We start from the raw sequence: 24,626 nt of genomic DNA, 5'->3' as shown, positions 1-24,626 counted from the left end.
TGGAAAATCAATGTATTATCCTGATGCAGATAATAGTTACTAGTAATGATTATGCAATACAGAGATTTTTTTTAAGGTAAATTTAAAAAAGCAAGTGTGCAAAATCATGAGAATTTATTAGTGAGTTGTTTTCTAGAGCAGAAATATTACCTAGCTTGGCAAATTTAGGAAGAGAATTTCAGGAAATATTCGAGCCCCTATAGATTTGGGGTTCTTATTTAAGGAGAATAGGAAAGCTTTTAGGGAGAAGGGCTCTTCCTTTATGATCTTAATAATGTGAAATACTTTAGCCTATGTAAGACAGTTGGATCATACAATATTTCCTCATCTCATCTATTTTCAAGGCTGAACAAGGCCTGGTCATTCAGTCTCTTCTCACAGTATGAATGTTCCAGTTCCCTCCCTTTTTGGCCTCCTCCGGTGCATTTAGGGTAGCACAGAAAAATTACGACCCCCACTTGAATGGGAAAGTGGTGTCTGGAGTTGGAAAACAAAAGCTTCAAAAACAGGAGACATCAGGAGGAGAAAAAGAGAGCAAAGAGATAACTCTTGAGTGAGGCACACAAATGCACACAGCCTGGGAAAATAGAGCTGGGCCTGTCATTGAGACGTTGTGTGTCAAGGTCCAAGGAGAAGCTGGTGAGGGGTAAAGTTTTGGCAGGAAAGTATTACAATCCACGAAATTAGAATGAGAAAGTGGGTGCCATATTCTTTGAGCAAATTAACATCTCCAGGTTGGGTACCTTCATTCTCATGCAAAACTTTAATCTCTGACACCTGCTGGAAGAGAGGCACAGTGGGATGCAGCCAACCCAGTTTTCTGGAGTGTGTCAGGAATAACTTGAGGATATATTATACATTTTGATAGATCAAATTAACATATGTTACAGACATACATTTTTTACTGGAGTAGGATTTGTGACAAATTTGCTTTGTAAAATCTATAGCAAATAAAACTCCTGTGCTCCAAATAATACTTTGGTTCTAGTAATAACAAAAAATGAATTCATTATAGTAATAAAAAATAAAAAAGAAAACTAATTGCACTGTCTTCATAAGCATTGGCTAGATCTTGCGACTCTGATTTTTTTGACGATTAATTAACATGGCCAAATCAGAAGCTAAATATTAGGATAAGATGCTTTTAAACCCACAACTAATAGCACATATTTTTTCTCTTTCATTCTTTTCAAAAAAACCTGTATTTAAATCTATATTCTAACCATAATAGATAAAATTATCATATCTTGCTTTCTCTTCTTAAGCCATGTGGTTTTGCCTGTTTAACATTTTTATAGCACAATAATCATAGGATTCAATTTTTACAGAAGTAGTGATTTACCTACTTTAGTGCTTAGAAGCTCTTACTGCATACTTATTTCCTGGGCTTCTGCCATAAGGAAAATCCCTCTGTCTTCAGTAGGAATCATATCCATGTAACTGGAAGAAGAGAAACACTAACTGTTCGTGATAAGTGGCTTTCTTCAATATAAAAGTGAATCAGGAGAGCATGAAAAAACTTTCTTACAGTTGCATGGATGTTCCTGGACAATTTAGTTTAAGCTGAAGTACTCTTTCCTTGACCAGGCTCAGCAGATGGAAATTTTCTTGAAGACTGTTAGTAAGACTTGCTTGTTTCAGGAAAAATATGAACTTTATTCAAGAAGAGAATGATGTAACTTGTGTAAGGTCAGAGCAGCAAGCTCTGTGGGGATGAAATTTTGGTTGTGCATTTATGGTAAAGTAGGAGAAATTACTAGCTTTAGGAATACAGTATTCCTCAGAAAGTTTCAGAGTGCTGTTTATTTTCTCAGTCGTCTTTGTGAGGCAAATGGTGTGTTACAGCAGCATACATGCACACAAACTAAAGTTATTTTTGTCCTCAATTAGGTCTTTTCTTGCCTGGGCATTGCTCCTGCCAAGTTAGCATCTGTCTTGAATACCGTTTTTTTGTAGCTGTTTCTTAATCTGTCAACTGCAGCTCAGTACCAACAGAAATCACCTAGGTCCAATCTGCACTCTAGCTGTTTGAGGTGGTGGGAGTTTTTTTCCTTTTATTGGGGGAGTGGGTATATTCAGTTAGTCCAAACATGCAAAAGTTCCTTTTTCTTCTCAGCAGCGTTGAGTCTTGACTGACAGTGTTGAAAAAAAAAAAAAAACACATTCACAACAAGTATTTTAATCTGTAGCCTGAAGAGTTTGAATGAAGAGTGTGGAAGCAGCAGAGAGATTAATTTCTGCCTGGGGAGCCATGTCTTCCTAAGAGTGTTAGAGGGCCAACAGAGGCAGGGGGAGAAGTGGGATTGATTTAGGACACCTGAAGTTAAATCCTGCTCTGAATCCTCCCCCAGACTATGTATGTTGAACCCTCCTACTGTAAAGCCAACATTTCCATATTCTCTTCCCTTCTGTGGGGTAAAATTTAAAAAAGAGGAGTTGAAGTGTGCATTTGGGGCTCTTAATTTATTGTACTGTAATTTTTGAAATGCTCTGCTGAATGAACTTTGAGTTCTCATTAATTTATATTGGATAAAAATCCTAGCAGAATTTCTTACCCTGATTAGTGTCTAAAATGTATCAGATTAGTTAATCCCATGAGAGTAAATTAACATTTGATGCCACTGATAAGAGCACTGATACTTTTATTAGTGTTATAACTTTTTTGCTGGCTTTTTCTCCCCCTTGTATATTCTCACATGATTATAATGATTTTTGTATACAGTGCTATGTTTTGGCTTCAAGGAGTATAAACTCATTAGGGAATCCTCATTGTTTATTAGTAGTTTACCATAGACTTCAGGCAAATTGCTGCCCTAAAAAGTTGAATTCTACTGTGGTATAGTTCTATCTCTAAATGAACGTATTGTTTTGCAAATTAAAATAAAGAAGAAAAATGTTCCTCTGATGTTGTTGCAACTCTGCATATGATATCAATAAATGTTTTGCTATTAGCAAAATAAAAGGCATAATGTGAGCTTTCATCACCAAAACAGATGCAGTACACAGTAATTTTTAAAAATAAAATATATTTTCTTAATGGAGAGAACGGATAAGGATTTCGGGTACTGCTAGCAATAGATGCGTCAAAGAAAAATATAATTATCTTTTAACTTTGCTAAAACAGAAAATGCCACAAACGCCTTGAATCATCTGTATATTAGCTTTCAAAAGTCATGTCTCAATATTTCACAATTCTATGCTCCTGCTTGCTGAAGAAAGAAGAATTAAATGCATGTACTAGGACAGATTGAGCATTGGTAGCTTATCTTCATGTATGGCACTGGTGCTATCAGAGCTCCTGTGATATCTTGAGCAAGGTATGGTGTGCAGAAACACTTGGAAACAGTGTCTATGCAATGAGGCAGCTAAGGATGAGTCCAGTCTTTACTCAGGATTGGGTCAATACCACATTGACACAAATAAGAGAGCAGTATATCTCCCTCTAACTGTTAATTTTCTAGGAAATTTACACATGGAAAAGTCTCACAAAACTATTTCTGGCTATTCAAAAATTTTCAGTTGAAATGTCTGATTTAACTTTTTTCTTTCAGTAATTTTTCTCCTCTTTAGGAAAATTCATTAGCTTGACTTATAACTTTTTGTGGAAAATTATAAAAATGCACAGTAATTTTGCCACTCCAGAAGGAAAGAATATTTCAGACTGCTTTATTAACAATTTTGATTGTTGAGAAATCACCACCATTTGGGTTGAGACCAGCTTCGCATAAATTCCTGTAAAATGGGAATTCAGGTTTGAAATTTTGAGCAGATGTTAAAGTGTATAGAGGAAAATCAGGTTTAGCCTGGATAGGAAACACTAGGGAAGAGTCTTTGGCCTGAATATATTCCTGAATGGATTTTTTCTTGCCAATCTCAGAAGAAGAACCTTATAAAAACCAGCAAACTAAAAATTCCAAACCACACCAACAGCACTACAAAAAACAAACTGGTAGAAATATAAAAAAAGTAACAGAGGAAAAAGTGTGCAGTCTTCAGATTCTGCAGCAGCCCAGGAGCTGAGCCCAAGTGGGTGTTGCAAACGTCAGTAGCAGCCAGCAAAGTTTGACTGTTGATAATCATTAAGGGAGCTGCACTTCAGAACTACTTTATTTAATGTCAGGAGCCCAGTAGTTTGTTTTTTTTTTCTACTTGCTGGGCTCAGACTCTTTAAGGTCCTGAAAGACCTGGAGGAAGTACACCACGAGCAGGGAATTTCAAGGGAGATTTTTTTTGTCAGAGACAGAGACCTGGAGAATTGCAGTTCAAAAACATAGATAGAAAACAGACAGTGAGTAGAATGAAGCAATCATGTGGCTTCTACTTGTTCACAGAGAGCATTTCACTAGTGTTGTTTGCACATCACAGGAACACCACTGGTATATACTGAAGCAGAAAATATGTTCCCTATAGGATCTCACACAGCAAGTATCTGTAAGACTGGAGGTTTAGCTTTTCTTTTATGGCTGAAGACTTGTCACAGAACAAGATATGTAAGCAAGAATTGCATCATTTAATCATTTTTCATGTGCAATAATTTGAGGGAAAAATATTAATCAAGATAAGCTAGAACACCATGATATAACTTTCAGTAATTCAGCTTTGGCTACCATCAATTTGTGGGCTCAACTAATGGAAAAAGGAGATGACTTAGGTGACTAAAGTGTTTAGGCTTCTCATTGCTATTGAAATGTTATAAATCAGGTGCTAGAATACCTTAATTCCTCTTTTTCTGACATCTCTACTAAGGAAGGATCACAGCAGATGCAAGAAACTGTCATAATGAGCTTGTATTTGTATTTTAAAGTGATATGAATGCTATTCAATCAAGGTCAGTTACTATTTGTGATCTGGCCAGCACTAAAATCTTGGATAACAAGCTATGAATCAAGGCTCAATAGCTCAGCACAGACACTGCAGAGGAAGTATTTGTTCTCCATTAACTACACACTTGCTAGCTCTTGCTGGGGATATGACCCGAGTTGTCAGGAAAACCCCAGTGCTGCAATGCATAAACATACAATGAGAGATTTGTGTCATGGTACTTGCAAAGGTGATGTGAGGAAAGAGAGATCTCTCTACTCTCCACCTCATCTTTTGTATGCCACTGTGGTTATTTTTTATGCAAGGGATTTGTATGCCGGGGTGCAGTGATCCGTTGCCTTGCCTCGACTTTCTGCCCAAAAAAACAAGAAAACACCTCATGGGCAAGAAGCTGCTTGATGCCTTGAATACAGATGATGTGCACAGAATATTTAAATCTCGCCCCAGTTTTGTTTAAGATTCCATTAGGATGCAGTTGTGAACGAGCTTTTTTTGCATATGTAATTAGAAAGCAGAACAGATGGGAAAGGCATAGTTTAAAGTGATGTGTTCATTAAAATAACCAAAGCTGCAAAGTGTTTGTTCCCCAACAGTGAATTCAGGATATGAGACTCCTTAGGTTTCTGACTTTTTTCCCCCTACTTTGAGTCTGACAACTGTGAATGACAACAATGAGATCTCTTTTGCATCAGTTTTTTGTTAGATATCACCACTGCTCCTTAGGGCAGATTGACTGTTCATTCCCTCATATGTGATGTGTGCTCAGTTAAGATACACTAGGAAGCAGTGGGTATTAAGAAGCAGACACTACATCAAGGGATTTATTTTAATTGCATTTACTGTAAGAAAGATCTATTGGGATTTAAAAAATAATATACTGACTTTAATGTTCTTTTAAAAAAGATCTGTGTGGACTGTATCCTGACAACTACTGTTATCCCTTGGGTTATTTCTACTTTTAACTTTCATGTTTTTAAATGAAAATGAAATAATTTTAAGAAATATAATTAGGGGATTTTTTTACATATATGGAGCATGTCTACTTTTTTACTAGAAGGCAAGTCTTCTAAGATTAGTCTAACATTGTTCAATAAATATCTGCTACAGTGAATAAGGGCTGATCCTTACTCTCCTCCACGAAAATAGAATAAAAATAGTTGTTTTACATAGTCTAAAAAATGAAAACCATACCCCCTTTATAGGCTTGCATCTTTCAGCTGCTAATAAGGAAGACTAATTTAAGGAATGATTATTGGATCTTTCCTATGTATTACCCCTGCAAAATGAGATTTATTAGATGTATTTTATAATAAACTTAGAGATTCAGGGCTTACTCTCTCCTAATTTCTTCCACCCTTCTAGAAAGCTTTTTTAACTCGTTGAAAAGTAGGTCAAAGATTGAATGTCATTTGCCAGTTTCTAGTAAATACGGTTTGATTTGGGGTAAATTCTAATAGTGAATTCTAGAGAAGAAGATATCTAGTTGTCATTTTTGTTATTTTCTTCTCTCATGCTGCTACTTTCTCAGTATTTTTTTGTGTTCTAAATATCAACTTTTGCTTCTCTTGAAGCTGAATGTTCATTATTTGCCCATCACTGATATTTTGCATGGTCTCGTCTGCAAATGCATCCCTGCTGTTATGTGCTAAAAAGAAGAGCTTTTCAAAAATGCAAAAGAAAATCCCTATCCTGAAGATAGGGAATGGATTATAAATCCAAATTTAGCCAGAACAGCAGATGGATACAAGAAATAAACAAATGCATGCTGTTTATGATAAAGAAATAAATGTTTGTCCATGCCAGTATAAGGAAAAGATTGTTTCAATTAGAAATGAAGCCCTGTAAGAGGCCTGAAGTGTCTTTGTTGGAGGACACTACCGAGCACATGGTAAATGTGACCCTCCCTCAAAGCAGCTTGAAATGCAAAGTCTGTAATCATCCAAGATTTCTGTAAAAGCGTAACTCTTCCCAGTGTGACTGGACCCACTGTAGTGTTCCAGGACTGGAAGGGACCTTAAAGATCGTGTAGTTTCAATACTTTCTACCAGACCAGAAAGCCCTCTTCAACCTGACCTTGAACACTGCCAGGAATGGGGCATCCACAGCCTCTCTGGGTAACTTGTTGCAGTGTCTCACCAGCCTCACAGTAAAGAATTTTTTCCTGATGTCTAACATAAATCTACTCTCTCTCAGTTTGAAGCCATTCCCCCTTGTCCTGTCACTACACACCCTTAGGAAAAAGTCTTTCTCCGTCTTTCTTGTATACTCCCTTCAGGCAGTATACAAGAGTACAATTAGTTCACCCCAAAGCCTTCTCTTTTCAAGGCTGAACAGCCCCAACTTTCTCAGCCTGTCTTTATGGGAGATGTGCTCCAGCCCTTAGAGCATCTTGTGACTTCCTCTGGGCTTTTTCCAATAGTTCATCATCCTTCCTTTGTTGGGGGTCTCACACCTGGAAGCATTTTATTTTCTCTGTTTAATGTCTTTATCTATTATACAATGGAGAGAGGAAGACAAGGCAAAAATGAAAACCTCCATTGACGTCCTGCTTAACTGCAATAGTGACAAAGAGTGCAGGTGGATTTATGCCATTTAGGAGTTTGGGTCTCTTATATTGTTTTCCAGGTACTGTAGAAAATGGCTGCCCATATTTTCTCTGAAGTTCAGTAAATGAATGATCTCAGTATTTCAAAGATTTCTTTTTTGTCTTGATTTATCTTTTATGTAGCAGAATGACAAGCAATGTCTTGGAAAATAGCAAGGTGTCAAACAGTATTGATTTCATGCTATGGCAGTGACCTAGAAAGTGCTATTTCTCATTGAAAGATTATGTTGTGGTTTTCCCATAAAAATAAGATGATTCAAGCTCTAGGAATGTTTCAGGCTACATAATTATTAAAAAAGGCATATCTTTTTGCCTTGCTGAAAGCCTATAGAATTGTTCTATGATTAGATAAAATAATTCCCTGAATTGTAACTACCCCAAAACCTACATCTTACATCTATAATTTGCTTTCTAATTAAATTTCTGAGTAAGGATCCTCTTCTTTTTTTATCCATGTCATTGAAACTTTTTTATTACTGATTTGGAAAGAGTAAAACACTAGACTTGCCGCAGTACTGGCATTTTTAATTTTGTTGTTTGAAGTAAGGAGTGATGAACAGGTGAGACTAAAACAAAAATGGATTCTTCCTATGCAAATTAATGTTTCCAGTTTTCATCATGAATGGAAATGAAAGTCCCAAATTTTCAAAAGAATGATTTCTAAGTGAAACAGAAGAGACTTTCCAAAATCATCAGTGTCCCCCTTCTTATAGATCTGTAAACTGGGACAGATCCTGTGACAGTTTGGATAAAAATATAAAATCTGTAAGCTTACCCCAGCTTTGCTGTTTACTGAAAATTCATTGTGGGGAACGATAAGAAAGTAAGGCTAGCTTATCTTGTTGGCTGTCTTTGTGTGCAATTAATGGGAGGAAACTTACTCCCCAACTTTGAATAGGGAGCTGAAATATGTACATAATTAAAAGGAAGAAATTATACATGAAAAAATAGGCCCACATTGACTTAAATTCTATATACTCCTTGAAATATATTGTGCATGTGTCATTCAGAAAAAAATTATGTTTTCCATGCTGCTTTCTGTTCCACAGAATAAACTTGTGGAATAAAATGCAATAAAAACAGGAAATGTTTTTGAATATTCATAACTTAAAAAAATTAAACCTTTGAACTTCATTAGTATTGAAGCTAATACTGTTCATTAGCAATCATTTTTATTTGGTGCAAAATCATTAACAATTTCCACTTTTACAAGTTCTTAGCATTTTGAATATAGTTTTATGTCTTCTGCATGTCATGTCTTTGTTTCAGTAGTTTGGTTGGTCTGCAGTAGGGGCAGATCAAATTACTTGTTTTGAAAATAAAACTTTATGAAATCTTTCATAGCTGCCTTTTACCAGCAATATGCGCAGGCTGGCTGTGCTTATTAAACTTATTGGCTTTTATGCATAGGAAAGTTTCTTGGATGCTCGGGGATATTTGGGCCACATGCTCAGTGCTGACTTTACTGTTGCTGAACTTGGAGTTCCCTATTGGCACAAGTTCCTGCACAGTCATTCTTGCTCAAGTTTAAATGAGTTGCCCTGTGTGTGGTGCAGAGTGCTATGTGGCATAAACCAGAGTATCTCATGACTCACTTGGTTCATGTCACTGGGTCAAATATTTTGGCTGCTGATTGCGTGAATATGTTTAATCACATTAAATTCTGGAACAGCATAAAAATAAAAAATAGGAAACAGATGTTGTTTGCAATTGAATTAATTGCACCGTTATTACCTAAAAGCTCCATAAATGCTCCTTACCTTTTTAAGGGAAGTAAATTGCATTATATGCGTGTGTTTAGTATATTTAAAACAATTTTTTAGTTCTAATCTCCTTCTAATTTGTAAGTCTATTGATTTCATTGCATATGGCCATATTTGTTGTTAAAAGACAGTTCATGAAATAAAGAGAGCATTGCAGGAAAAAAACATTTATCTAGTGCCTATTTTTCTGCCATAATAAAAAGTAAAAATAATAAATGTAATAAAATTCAGGATATAGCCAAAAACTATTAAGAATTAACAGTTTTCACCAAGGTTTGAATAACAACTCTGAATAGCAGTTATTCAGCAATTTTAATACACTACCCTAGTTTCAGTATGACATAATGTTCCCTGTAATCTACTAACACGCTGTTATTTTGCTCCTTCCCTAAAGATAATTCATTATTCTTTCATAATGTGCTGGCCACAAAGTTTTGTTTATTTCAAAAATAATGACATATTGTAGAAATTAGGTTTGATTTCCAAATTCCTCACTCCTTCAAAAGGCAAAATATGTAATTACCAGTAACTCTTCTATTCCCAATCTAGTATCAAACCAAATTATGAATTCTGATGAAAAAGCAGGGCTTTTTTCAGCAAAATATTTAATGATATGAAGAACTGTGAGCATGTGAACATTTATGGGATGTGAGATTTTTGTATCTACTTAGATTGAATGGAGATACAAATGTATTTAAATTCTTCCCGTGAATTCAGGTGTTTTCAAGTTTTCACAGTGGGGAAATTTGTATATAAAAGAACATTTTCTTAACTTATTTATATCATGTACCTGAAAATAAATATTTTGTAGGAGAAAAAAGGATTCTCAAACCACTAAAGGTTACATGCATCAGCAACAAAATTAACAAAGTAGTCATCTCCCCCAAATTACAGAGCTTGGTGAATCAAAGTGGAAGAGGACGAATTTAATTGATGCTCACAGGCTGCTTCTGATGACTGGCTGATGGCTGCCCTGCCTGCGCAGGGTGACCACCATTCCTTTGCCATGCTGATCTGCTCAGCAGCACATTCAGCTGCTATGCAGCATGTTTCTCCTTCATCCTTTAGACTATTTATTTCTTTGCTTTCAGGGAACAGCCAGGAGGCAAATCTGAAACTGAGATATTGGATAATATTGTTTGCTGCTCTTTGCAACATGGACTAAAATTCTTGTCTCTTGCTTGGGAGAAATGTTGATAGGGCAGTCTGTCTTGCAAAACTAGTATTTCCATCTCATGGCCTAGATATGACTACTGTCACATCTCTTTAACTTCTCTTAAGCGTGATGTAAAAAATGCTTTGTAACTCTTCTTACATAAGAAACAATGGAGGAAAGGAATGCTAGCACTTAAATTTTACAAACTTTTCAAAGGATTTGTAGGTGAAGACTCTTTAAAACCTACTTGAAATTTACAATGACTGTTTATCAATTACAGAAGGCCAAAGTCTTGTCTAAATTATACGAATGTACTAAATAAATAAATTATATATTTTTATGCTTTGAAGTATTTTCCTTTAAATGTGCTTAACAAAATCTTCTGGTTTAATTTAAATCTCTTGCACTATGGTAAAAACCACAATATCTATTTTAACCTTCATAGCATTGTAGTATGTCACACTTTTTCAACAATTGGATTGATGAAGGAAATTTTAGTGATTCACTGTTTAACTTCGTCTTTCATAAAAAATTTTAAAATGCTCACCTTTGAACCTTATTTTTCTTCGGTAGCCACAAAAGGATTGTTTTACCAAGATGGCTTTTGTACAGTGCCAACTTATTATCTTTTGCTTGCAATCAATCACAGATATGTCAGATTAATGAGGATATTAGGATAGGGAGAGAAGACATCATCTCTGTTATTACAACAAAATTTATTTTCCTGGGTAGAGGAGGGAGAGAGCATCTATTGTAAATTTTGAGAATTTAACAAATTGGTTGTCATTGGTGTAGTGCTACACTTTTAGTTAAATGAAAGGCAACCATATAAGGCCTCAGATCATCCTCTTGATATGATGACATTAAAATGTCCAATCACCTGCAAACATTAACACCTGTAGCAGCTGAATGAGTTTTAGGGTTGCCTAAGACTGAGGCAATGCTGCCGCCTAATGATGGGAGTATATAAGATGCAGTATAGCAATGTTGCTTGTTTGGCAAGCAGGCAAGGCTTGTGACATCAATTGAAGACTATAAGTGAAATTAAAAGCAATAAAAATAGGCCCATGGACTAGACTACATGATTTGATGGTGTGCCAAGATATTTATTTTGTTCAAAGCTAAAAAGCAAAATAAAACCCCTGTAAATCACATCAAGTCTGTAAACATTTTGTTTTCTGTGTATTAATGTCTGTTATGATTATAAAGAGAATGATTCTCCACTTTTTCCCTATTTTGATAGATGAGGTTTTTTATTTCATGTATTTCCTAATGCTTACCATTATAATAGCTATATCATTATAATATCTATCTGAGAAATTTTATTATTCTCTGAAGAATCCTAATACAGATTTCCCCTAAATATTTTTATTTCAGAATAAGAAATTGCATTAATGTCTCAATACTAAATTGATCCATGCATCACTGGCCTTCCTTATTTAGAACAGTTTAATGTAGTCTGGTGGCTGAGAAGAATATTAATGGTATTACTGTCAAGTTAATTCATAGACCCATAAAGAGCAATAACACTTGTGTAAGGCATCTGCCAATGTAATCTGTGACAGCTTGTACAACCAGCAGATCAAAACTAAATCTAGCCCTGCAATTCCTGCTCCTTTCTCAATTCTTCTGGTAAATCTTTCAGTTTTTGTTCTGTAGTGAAACATAAAGCAGAGAACTTGCTCTTATTTCTTCCTTTATATCTGTATTACCTTTTCAACTTGAAATGTTATTGAAAAGGCATAGAAAATACAAAAATTTTTATTGATTTCCTCTGGCAAAGGAAATAATGGAAAATAGGTCAACCCTTGAAAAATCATAATTTGGCAAAAGATAGTTTTATAAAGCATTATAAAGACATTGATTCATTAGCAGACATCCGATTAAATCATTATAATTACATAAGAAATTTCATTAGGGCAATAGATTTAATGTACTTAAATCCCGTGCTAAAGTTTGCTCTCCATTTTTGTATTTTTTTTTTTTTTTAATGGGAACTCATATTTCTTTTGTATGTGTTCAAATTTTTTTGATATTCCATTCCTCTCAGCTGGGCTGACTTCCAGCAATCAGCATCTTCACAACGAGTTCCCATCAAAGCAACTGCCTGAGATCTAAATCTCCCTTCTGCTTCTTCCCAACAGGTGCAGGAGGTTGGTCTCCATCAGACAGTGATCATTACCAATGGCTGCAGGTGGATTTTGGCAACAGGAAGCAGATCAGTGCTATTGCAACCCAGGGCAGGTACAGCAGCTCCGACTGGGTCACTCAATATCGGATGCTCTACAGCGATACAGGGAGAAACTGGAAACCATACCACCAGGATGGAAACATCTGGGTAAGTAATTGCTGTGAAATGGAGGTGTTGTTATGATAATATTGTCAGTGAGTTTTTTTTGGAGTTCTATGACTTGTAGAACCCTTCATTGTTTATATCAGGACAGAGCAGAGCTTTGCTCAAAACACGGTTATTTAGGATGCAGCTGCTGTCAGGAGGGCTATCCCCAGATTAGCAAACACATTTTGGGATGACAGTATTTAGCAGAATATGCAAATTTTTTTTGGTTGCTCGTATTGCTCAATGGGTCTCTCATGCTTTGCTTCCTCTTTCCTTTTAACGAATTTTGCGGAGTGAGATGAAATAGTGGTTTTGAAAATTCTTTGGTTAAAATTTTTGAAGATAATTTCTTCTTGTGTGTACATGTGCTAGAGAGCAATTTTATCATGTATGTAGTATTTTCCATGTAGGTGCTGCAGGGATGTATTTGTTTTAGCTGGGATGGAGAGCCTTTTCTTCACTAGCTAATATGGGGATGTGTTTTGGATTTGTGCTGGGAACAGCATTGCTAATTCAGGGGTGATTTCTTTACTGCTGAGCAGTACTTGCACAGCCTGAAGGCCTTTTCTACTTCTCACCCTTCTGCAGCAAGTAGGCTGTGGGTGCAAAAGAAACTGTGAGGGAGGGACAGCCAGGATAGCTGATGCCAGCTGACCACTGGGAAATCCCTTACCACAAGGAATCACAACTCAATGTAATTCTGGGGGAAGGAGGAAGAAGGCATATTCATATTTGGAGTGATGATATTTGTTGTCCCAGTTACACGCGATGGAGTCCTGTTTTCCTTGGGAATTGGCAGACAGCTGTCAGCCCATAGGAAGTGGTGGATGAGTTCATTTATGACTTGCTTGAGTGTGGCTTTTGCTTTTACGCATGAAAGTGGCTGTGTCTCAACCCATGAGTTTTCTCACTTTTCCTGTTCTCTCCCTTATGCCACCATGGGGGAGTGAGTGAACAGCTGTGTGGTGCTTAGCTGTTGGCTGGGGTTAAACCATGACAATGGGTATTTATGCTGTAAGCATTTTAGGAAAAAAAGCATATAATTTGGATTTGTTTTTACATTTTTTCCCATGGATAAACTGCTAATTTCATTCTTGCTAAAAACACTAGCCATCCATTTTGCTGACAAAAAGATGATAGCTATTACTTAACATTTCTATACTCATAACATTTCTTTCGGATGGTATTCTTTCTCAAAAGTATGCTTTGAAAGCAGAAAAATGCTATTATTCTTTCTGAAACCAAATTAAGAGATTAGCTATTATATAAAAGCAGACAAGATTTAACACAGTGATATTTTAGATTCACATTTTTGCCAGGTGCTTCTTTTATTAAGTTCTGTTATTAAAAATTAATTAGAATATACAGCATAAGGTGAATGATTTTTTTTCTGTATAAGAGAAACTCAGTTAATATGTGGAGAGTGTAGAAACAGTCATTTTTTTATTACAGTATTGATTTATTGAAAAAATTTCTTCCATGTGCCAGATAGGATTCTGAAAGAGGGAGAATTTAAAGCTGGGGAGGTCGACAACCTTGAAGAGAAAAAATATTGAATTTTGTTTAGATTCCTTAGAACTTGGATATGAATATGATTCATCAGAGTATGGAACAACTTGTGCTTAGCTTGATGAATATAAAAAATTCTCTTTTAAGGCCACTTACTGTAAACACTAAATGCTATAAATATTTTTATATTCCTACTCTAAATGTATAAAAACTTCTCCAACCACTACTGTTGAAGTCACCAAGAACAGGAGAGAGCTTTGCAGCTGGCTGAGTGAATAATATATAAAGCAGAATATTTAGGCTGAGGAAAAATATGTTCTTAATAACTTTTAGTGATGCCTAGTTTGGTTGATTTAGTCACAGCTGCGATTGCTTGTTTGCAAAGCAGACCAGCTTTCCAAGTGAGGGCTTTATAGCAAGTCTTTATTCTTATACTGTCACTTAATATAAAAATACTGATAGCTTCTTCATGCAAGAACATTTCATTTTCCTCTTTATTAGCACTTATGCATGCTTAGTGGATTTAGGGGAATACTACTGGTCTGTAATTGACCATTGGCATCATTTGAAAAAGAGTGTGATGAGCCAGGCAGGTCTGCTGCTTTTATTTGTAATGCTCTCTTTGGATATATGTTAGCAAGCTGGTTGCTGCAGTACTGCTATTGTTTATGTCCTAAAATTTTTATCCAATATTAGTAAAGTAGATTAAAAAATAAATGCTACTGTATCTCTGCTTTCTTTTAAGACTAAAAGTAGGCTTTTAGCAAAAAATAAAAATGCCACAGTTATTGACTCTAGTTTGCCTAAAATAGTATTGCTTTGGTGGTTAAATGAAGTCTCAGCTTTGGTTTTATCTTGGAAACACTATTTATTCGTTATTAGTGAATATTCATCTAAATATGTTCCCAAAACAGGGGAGGTGATGGAGAAATTCTGTGGTCCTATTGTAGTGGTAGTGTTACAAGGAGACAGACCTTCCTGATGTGAAAACAGAATGGATGGAAAATCTGCACCAATCTTCCATCTAGTGTCAATTTGTACAAGAAATTAAAAGCAGTGGTAGTAGCTGTTAGGACCAGACTAGACTACATAAGCCAAATATCTATCATAGGCACTTTAAATTCATAAAATCAGATTGTTCCTGACTGAAATGACTGTGGTGATCTTAAATGACTCATTATGCTGGCCTTAAAAACCTTTTTAGAAAGAATTTATTCTTTACCTTTACATCTGTATCTTTTAAGAGATTTATCCGCAGGAGAAATGCGCTATGCAGCCTTTGTTTAAAAACCCTCTTCCATCATCCCTATGACTGAATGTCATTGTTTTCTGACAACAGTAAATTTAAAATTAAATGCAAAAGCAAATTAAAAGAGTAAAAGAGAAGTGCAAAGTTCAACCATATTTAAGACTAAAGCAGTTATGATATCAATTGACACTGAGGATGTGATGTGAAAAACAAAAGGAAATAAAGCTAAATATATGAATTGGAGAGAGAGAAAAGGAGAAATAATTTGCAATAGGGATCTAGTCAGGAACAAAACATTATAATCTGCATAAAAGGCTGAAGTGAACTCTTCTGTATGTGTTAGTCAGGGAGGAAAAGGAGTTCTATAATTACCTCCTAAGTAGGAGAGAAATCAAAAGGCTCTCAGGAAGTCTGTGATGGGGAAAGTGCTTTCAAGGTGAATTTAGAGTAAGCTTCCCAGTTCTGTGAAATAGATTTTGTGACCCCACCCCTCCTGGGCTTTTGGATATTTTCAATTTTCATGAATTTTAATAAGATGAGTGAATGTGGCCTCTTTCCATAAAATGCCTAGCAACTAGAGAATTTTGATCACCTCTCCTACCTTCACTCTTGTAGTCTGAGAGTCTAATTTTGATAGGTCATGAGGTTTCCCTTTGTATGTCAATCCACTGGGGTGTTTCATGTACACAAAAAACCCCTCTCCACTTTGTTTTCGTATAGATGCTCATTTTAGTTTCTGTATCAAAGCTATTTGCCTAATGAACACATACCAGACATGATTCTACATATAATACTGTTTCTATTTGCTAACTCAGCTGTAGATGATATAAATATCTCACATTAAGCATAATGCAAATATGCTCTATAGCTATAAGACGTCTTCTGAAACATTGAGACTCAAAGTTTAGGCATCAGTGGCAGAGGCCCAGCCACTGATGGGCCTTAGAACTTGATATCAGCTCTCAGTCATCTCATCATTTTATTCTTGATGATATCAAAGTCACAGAATCAGAGAATAAGCTGGGTTGGAAGGGACCCACAAGGGTCATGGAGTCCAACTCCTGGCCCTGCACAGCACCATCCCCAAGAGCCACATCATATGCCCAAGAATATTGTCCTAATGCTTCTTGAGCTCTGTGAGGGCTGGTGCTGTGACCTCTGCCCAGGGCAGCCTGTTCCAGTGCCTGACTACCTTTTTCTAATATCCGGCCTAAATCTTCCCTGACACAACTCCAGTCTATTCCCTGGGGTCCTGTCACTGGTCACCACAGAGGAGAGATGAGCATCTGCTCCTCTCTTCCCCTCATAAGAAGGTTGTAGACAGCAATGAGGTCACCCCTCAGTCTTTTCTGTGCTAAACAGGCTGAGTGACTTCAGCTGCTCCTCACAATGCTTCCCCTCAAGGCCCTTCACCATCTCAGCTGCTCTCCTTTGGACACTCTTTAACATCTTCATATCTCTCTTGTATTGTGGCACCCAAAACTGCTCCCAGCACTGGAGGTGAGGCCTCCCCAGAGCGGAGCGCAATGAGACAGTCCCCTCCCTTGCCTGGCTGGTGATGCTGTGCCTGATGTACCCAGGACAGGCTTGGCCCTCCTGGCTGCCAGGGCCCTGCTGACTCACATTCCACTTGCCATTGACCAGGACCCTCAGGTCCTTTTCTGCAGTGCTGCTTTCTAGCATTTCATTGCCCAGTCTGTCCATACACCCCATGTTGTTCCATCCCAGGTACAAAATCCAGCACTTTCCTCTGATAAACTTCATATTGTTGATAATTTCTCAGCCCTCCAATTTGTCCAAGTCTCTCAGCAGGGCCTCTCTGTCTTCGTTGGAGTCAACAGCTCGTCTCAGTTTTGTACCATCTGTGAACTTGCTTAGTGTCCCTTCTAGTCCTGTGTCCAAGTCATTTATGAAGATGTTGAAGAGCACAAGGCTAAGGATGAAGCCCTGCAGAACTCCACTTGAAATCCCACAGGTCACCAGTCTGATGTCACTCCATTCACTGAAACCCTTTATGCCCAACCCATAAGCCAGGTGCTCACCTGTCACATAATGCGTTTATCCAGGTGTGGACTGTTCATTTTGTCCAGAGGCATACCAGAAAGTACCAAAGTTTTACAGAAAATCCAAAAATATTATGGCAATTATGAGTAAAAATAAAAGGGAAAGGTAGAGTGTAGACTCTCAGCATATGACCTCCAAATTATATTCTGTACCTGATACTTATCTTCAGCATCAGTGGAGCTCCAAAGATGTAAATGAAAGGAGATTTTGAGATTTTGCTTTATTACAGAAAATTTAGATGTTGACGAAGTGGCTTCTGCTACAATTGAAAGCAGTTATGTATTTCTGATATTGTTGTTTTTCCTCCAGTTTAATTAGAGTGTGTTATGCATAACATCTGCTTTGGTATTATTTTTATTGTTGGAAAGATATTGAGTGAGTACATAGTTTTCACTATGAATAATGACTTTTGAAAAGGAATTTAATTTATGTATTTTCCTACTGGCTTCAAAACTTTTTTTTTTAATTTTAATACTTCTCAGTCTCTTCCCTGTTTTAGGTGAAATAGGCAGAAATCCACTGAGTTAACTGTAAAATGAACTTTGTATTTCTCTGGGAAATGAGGAATAAACTGCTGTTTAGCAATATATTCTCTTCATTTATGTGAAGAGAATTTACATGGTTCCCCTTGGTATTGAAGGAAGTTGCTACAGCACAGTGGATTTAGCTTTTACAGGAAAACAACTCTCAGCATTTCAGAATATTTTGCTACAGGATTGAGCCAAAAGTCATTGTGAAAGAAGCTCATGTGAGTTAGATAATTAACTTTTTCAAGCTGTGCGAGACTTCAGATGTTTGATACTCTTGGGTGCCTTTGGAAATACCAACCATCAGACAGGCCTAAAGTAACATTTAATGACTAGATATAAGGAAATCTTATGCAGCTCTACCTAGCTGAAATTATGTGAAAGACATCTGCTCAGAGTTTCTGTTCATATTGACACGCATTTCTGGTGAGATTATTCCAAGAAAAAGTTGCAAGACTTATTATGTTCCCAAGTCCCTTCCACCTGCTCTAGAGAGCAACATTTTCAGCTAACTAAGGACTTAGTTCATGCATCTTAGAGTGCAATGATTTGTGTGTAGCAACTACAATTGAAGAGGAATAAATTCTAGCATCCACCCACTATGTTAGGACATGCAAGAATTATTTGCTTTGTGAAATCTCACTGCTTTTTCCCCTGAGAGACAACTTACATCCATAACCCCCAGATGAATATTAATGAAGGATGATATGAAACAGTTCTTGAGTTTGATATTTAATGCCGTTTTCCTTTTTTTGTGTTTGCTTCATAATATCTTACAACTTACATCATAGAAAGATTTAATGGGTTAATGGGCTTATAGGCCTGGAAATTTTGTCCTTTTTTTAAGTACTTCTATTGGATTACATTATTTTATTAAACCAATTTAGTTTACATGACATTATACTTTTTTATAGTTATAGGAACACTTGGAAAATATGAAATGTGATTAGAATGGTCTGTGACTTGCCATTTGTTGTTTCTGGGCTCTTACTAGAATATCAGACACTGTGCAGACCTATTTAAACATGGCAAAGTGGTTTGATATATTTATCAGTGCAAAAGTTTTGGCTTGTGTTTATAAGTCTTTTGGAAATGTTGTTTTTTTATGTAATGACTCCCTGACTAATCCTATCTGGAAGGATTTTGAATGGTATCTTGCTGTCTCCTTAGCAATGTCTCAAGGTTACCAATGTCATAATCACTGGCTTTTAATTCTCTGCATAATTTATTACTAGAAATGTCTTTTTTCCTCTTTTTTAAAGAACTTTCCTTTCATGGTGGGGGAAGCAAGGGGGAAAATTTTTATTTTCCTCTTGCAATTTCCTGTGTGACTTTTGTTAATTTCATTGTGCCTTACCCTGCCTGGATCCTATGCCTCTGAGGACCAGTCTCCCATAACTTTATCTTATAAAGATTTTTCCATTCACTTGCAACAGCCAATATCACCTTTATGGGTGTATTGATAGAATGAGAAGTCATAACTCCCACCCAAGTCACTTTGTCTCAGCACTTAGTGGACATTCCTGACCTATACATTGAGGGCCTCTGACTGAAGGGGTATGGACACAGAAAAATATTTCTTTGCCTGTAGTGAACATAAATTCTCTTCTAGACCTAATGTAATAGTCTCCATTATTATGTCAAATAAATATGATAAAGTTTTGATAGGACACCTTTAGAAATTCAGGCAGTTGCTGAAATGGAATTTCTAGAAACCCTGAGGAAAAGAAAGTTGCAGATAAGCATCAGTGCTATCCGGATGAAGCCTGTTTCCTAATCTACTCTTCTCCATGTGAAATCTGTTAAGAGAAACTGTGAAGATTTTTAAATGCATTTAGAGAAACATACTTGGGGTTATCTGAAATATCACGGCAAAATATATCTATGCCAAATGCTGTCACAGCCACAGACTGTATTTGTATTAAAATGTCAGAAGATCTGATAGCCTTTTAAATGTTGGAATACTAAGATTAACACCAAACTGGGCTAAACAGTAATGCTAGTTTAAACTACTGACTTTTTGGAAAAAATAATATATATAGATACTTATGTGTCTCTAAATAATAATGTATTTTATGTGTGAAGCTATATCCTGCCTAGAAGACTTTCTAAGTATATTTTTGCTTAGAATCTTTGAAATCATATTTTTGCAGGAAGAAAGACCTCTAATATTATTTTTAGCAGAAACATGGGGTTGTGAGTTTGCTTATAACTGTAAATAGCATCTTTTAATGGAAAATAAGCTGGCATTTGGAAATTGATTGATCAGATGAAAAGTTATTATCATTTTAAATCTAAGATGCTATTTCTGTTATTGAAAGAAAGATTCTATAGTTGTGTTAGGCTATCTACAGAGGCATAAGCAGAATAATTTTTAAATTATCACAGAGTATGCCAGGTAAAGAGAAGACAAAATTCCCCCTGGTGTGGTGGCAGACAGCATCCCAGCCCTCCCCTGATTCTGTAAAAGCCATTAAAAATATTGGGATAACATATGAGAGGTATGCAGTGTAGTCTGATAGAACGTTTCCATTCTAAAGGATTATTTTCTAATCTGTTATTTTTAGCCTGAGGACTACTTGTCTGTTTATGTTAAACCATCCAATTTTAAACACAGACATCTAAAGGCAGGCACCTAAATCCAGTTCTTAGCTCTCAGATGGCTTGGTTTTCATATACCTAAGGGTGTCATCCTCTGACATTGAACACAATGCACAGGTCCCTAAGCCAGCCCAAAAGACTACGTGGTGTATCTAATCAGCTCAGCTATGACAATAGTCATGGCTCCGTGGCGTCACATCTAGGCTAACATATCTTTGTGGAGTGCATCAATAGTCACTTAAAAATCCTAGCATAGTTATCTAGGTCACCCTTAATCCCCTCCAGGAAGCCTGAACACATGCTTAGGTGATAGAAGAAGAGGAGAATTTTCAAAGATTATACATTTTTACAGGTTCTCTCTAGAAACACTTTTGAATGTCTAGATTAAGTCTACTGAATATGAACAAATAAAATGGACTGTAATGATTTCCTTGTGGCTTGTCAACCCTCTTTTGTTTGGCTACAGTATATAAATATATCAAATAATTTATGAGAATCTTATAGAAGAAGGGCAACATATGACCAAAAGTTTGATTTAGGGTATTTCTATTGTTACTGGATACTGATTTTGAGTTTTCTATCATGTCTTGGATTAAAAGGGTCATACTAGGGTAGTGTAGCTAATGTCTCATTTGATAAAAGTATGGCTAGAAATAGGAATTCCAGTGATCTCCACAGATGTAAAAAAAACTCCAAACAAGTAATGATACATGTATTTTATTTGCTTTAAGTTAAATTAGAAAATGTAGAGTTACAAAGCATGAGTCTTGCTTTTTACTTAGTCATTATGTTTTGTTATGTTAAAAGACTTCTGCAGTGTCTTTGCCTTATATAATAGAATAACCAGCTCAGGGTTCTGCACCGGGGTCAGAGCGACCCTCGCTATTAACAGGGGCTGGGAGATGGACAGATGGAGATCTGCCCTGGGGGATGATGGCAGATCAGTGATTGGACATGACCCAGCCATGTGCAGTCACAGCTCAGAAAACCAATTGTGTCCTGGGCTGCCTCCAAAGCAGTGTGGCCAACAGGATTCTGTCCTCTGCTCCTCTCTGGTGAGACCCCACCTGCGGGGCTGCATCCAGCTCTGGGGTCCCAGCACAGGAAGGACATGGGACTGTTGGAGTAGATCTACAGGAGGACACCAAGGTGGTTAAGATGATGGAACACATCCTTTTTGAGGAGAGGCTAAAATATTTGGGTTTTTTAGTCTGGAAAAGAAAAAGCTTCAGGGTGACCTAATTGCAACCTTTTAACACCCGAAAGGAACCTACAAGAGAGAAGGAGAGGGACCTTTTACAGGAGCATGTAATGACAGAATAAGGGGGAATGGCCTCAAATGGAAAGAGAGTAGGTTTAGATCAGATATTAGGAAGAAAATTCTTTACTATGAGGGTGTGAGGGACTTGAGCAGGTTGTCCAGAGAAGACATGCCCCATCCTTGGGCCTGCTTAAGGGCAGGTTGGATGGAGCTCTGAGCAACCTGGTCTAGTGGAAGGTTCACAGCAGGGCAGTTGGAACTAGATGACATTTAAGGTCCCTTCTAACCCAAACCATACTATGATTCTTTGAATACACTTCTATACACAGCTGTCAAAAATCTGATCTGTCAAAAACTTCCTTAGTTTCTTCCTAGTTTTTCCACCATGAAGCTCAAGAACAAGTTGCCCAAAGAGGTTTTGAGGGAGCTGAACCAAGCAACATGCTGAAGTTGCTTATAGCCTTTTGATTCTGGATGATGTCTGAGATTTGTCCAAACAGCTAACTGTTGAAATGAAGAGGCAAATCAACTCAAATATATTCTGTGTTTAGTGCATATAGCCTTTTTTTATCTTTTTCATTTATAGCTGGCTTCAGTTTCTGTGGTGAGATGCATCATAGAATATCCCTAAGTGTTAAAAAACTTCAGATATTAGTTCTAAATTCAAAGCAAACCCCATTGGTAGCACCAATAGTTTACATTTTGTTTTCAATAGTGCATGTGAAATGTGATTTAAGTTCTGATCCATGAAATGCTCCTGTGCCCAACTTCAAATGTTGAAATTAAAGTAATGAAACTAAATGTTTAAAATTAAGTATACATCGTCAGAGAGCATATTCAAGTGTGTTGGTATAATATTTACAATAAAAGGAGAAATGGCCTGACTGAAATTCTTTGTGGAGTACCATATGACATAATAAAAATCTTAGTTAAATGTTAGGCCTGTGTAAAACAGGAAATGTTCTCAGCTTTTCTTTGCTTGGCCCTGGCAAAAATTAAACTGTGCTCAAAGCTGTGGTGCTTCAGTCTGGTGCTTATTTGATGGATTTTTTAAAAGGTTTTTGGTTCTTCCTTAATTAATTAATTTCCTTTTTAATTTATTATTAATTAATTAAACTGAAAGGTACTCCTATCAGGAGAACTCTTAGGTTGAGACAGCTACACACTGCAAATACTAAAATCCTTATACTGGGAGATGGTCACTTTACTTTTCTGTATAACACACCCTGTAAATATTTCTGTTTGGCGGAATAGATGGGTTTGTGCCGGCACATGAAAGACGTGGTTGTGCAATTCAGGTGGAACAAAGGCCTTTTGCTGCACCGCTTCTGTTGCCTGGGAGGTGTGGTATGAATGAACAGAGCATAGCTTGTAAAAGTTGTCTCCCATTTGCCCCTTGGCTGATTAGGTGCTATCTCTCTGCTGAAGATGGAGTTAATTACCTGGGAGCAAGTGATGGTTGAATCAATGAGCATTCACTTCAACGTATATTTTTGGGCTTGTCCATATGTGGAATTGTACTTTTAGCATCTGGTACTTGCTAAATGGGGAGACTGGAAACTAGGATTTGCAAAAGAAAAGGTGAGATAATGCATCCTGGGGAACTGCCAGTTTAAGGTCAAGTTCCTGACTTTAAAATCACACTGTTGCTCAAATAAGATCACAAAAAAAATTATTTCACAAACACATGTGATTTGAAGCCCCCTTCATGCTAAAAAATTGACTCCTTCCTTTATGAAAATCACTTTCCATTCTTTTTTCCAGTATTGAAAAATAAAATTAAAAAAAAAATAAAAAGAAGAAAACATCCTAATTTCTTTGGCCGTGTATAAACTGATGAGTTTTAGAGGAGAAATTCATTTTACAGGGAAATTTGACAATGCTGCTGCTGATGCACTGTGTGTCTGTGACTGTATAGATAACTTCAGCCTGAGGGTTCCTAATCTGACACCTTTCAGGAGTGGTAAATTGACATCAAAAATATGAAAAAAGTTAGACTTGGGCTAAGAACACTCCATTGTGCTATTTATTAAATTTTCTTCTTTCTATGTATGTTTTACTATTTAAAAATATTTTCAGACTCCTTAAGATAGAGAATAGCACATTGCTTATTGGCAATGATCTTATTCAGAAGGGCATACAAAGAAGCCCTTTCCTTTTATGTGGAACTTAATTCCTGTTGGGTTTAATAGAAAGCATGAAGTAAAATGAAAACAAATATGTGCTTAACATTTTCCTGTACAGTGCTGCTTTTGTATCATCATACAGACTGTACTCTTGGCAGAATTTGTAAAAATTGGTTTTATATAACAATTTGTTAAAAAATAGTTGCTGTTTTAGTTGTGATAGTATTTCTATTTCCCTTTTATAATGTATGTTCTTATGTACATAGATTATGAGTTAATCTTTACTGCAATCTGTTTTAGTAAAGTGAGTGGAAATAAAAATAAACTGCAAGAGTTTTCTGAATTGCAGTACAGCAGCGCTGCATATAATAAATGTGTTCAAGTAAAGCATTGATGTGGTTTAATAGTGCTGTAACTCTAATTTCTTGTAGACAAATAGAGGAAAACTTGCTTTAATTTGTTTCCAGTCTCTCAAATGTGTCTATCACATTACTTTTACATGCATAAACTTAACTAAATTGATATCATAGGAACATACAAAGTTATAACAGGATTTTTATTTATGCAATTACAGACAAAGCTCGTTCATGCTGATCTTTAAAACCG

General features: G+C 36.4%; 1 protein-coding gene across 1 annotated transcript in view; it reads left to right on the top strand.

The window, feature by feature from the left end:
• The window catches only part of CNTNAP2 (contactin associated protein 2), a 1,021,890-nt gene that overhangs the window by 330,454 nt on the left and 666,810 nt on the right, over positions 1 to 24,626 (top strand). The window contains exon 3 of the mRNA XM_063157997.1: positions 12,490 to 12,683. Coding sequence (XP_063014067.1) covers positions 12,490 to 12,683 — 194 coding nt within the window. The remainder of the gene's footprint in view (positions 1 to 12,489; positions 12,684 to 24,626) is intronic.

This window comes from Melospiza melodia, chromosome 1, assembly GCF_035770615.1.
Source record: "Melospiza melodia melodia isolate bMelMel2 chromosome 1, bMelMel2.pri, whole genome shotgun sequence".
In the NCBI taxonomy this organism is placed as follows: Eukaryota; Metazoa; Chordata; class Aves; order Passeriformes; family Passerellidae; genus Melospiza; species Melospiza melodia.
The sequence above is the reverse complement of the archived record's forward strand: the minus strand, read 5'-3'. Positions and strand labels throughout refer to the sequence as shown.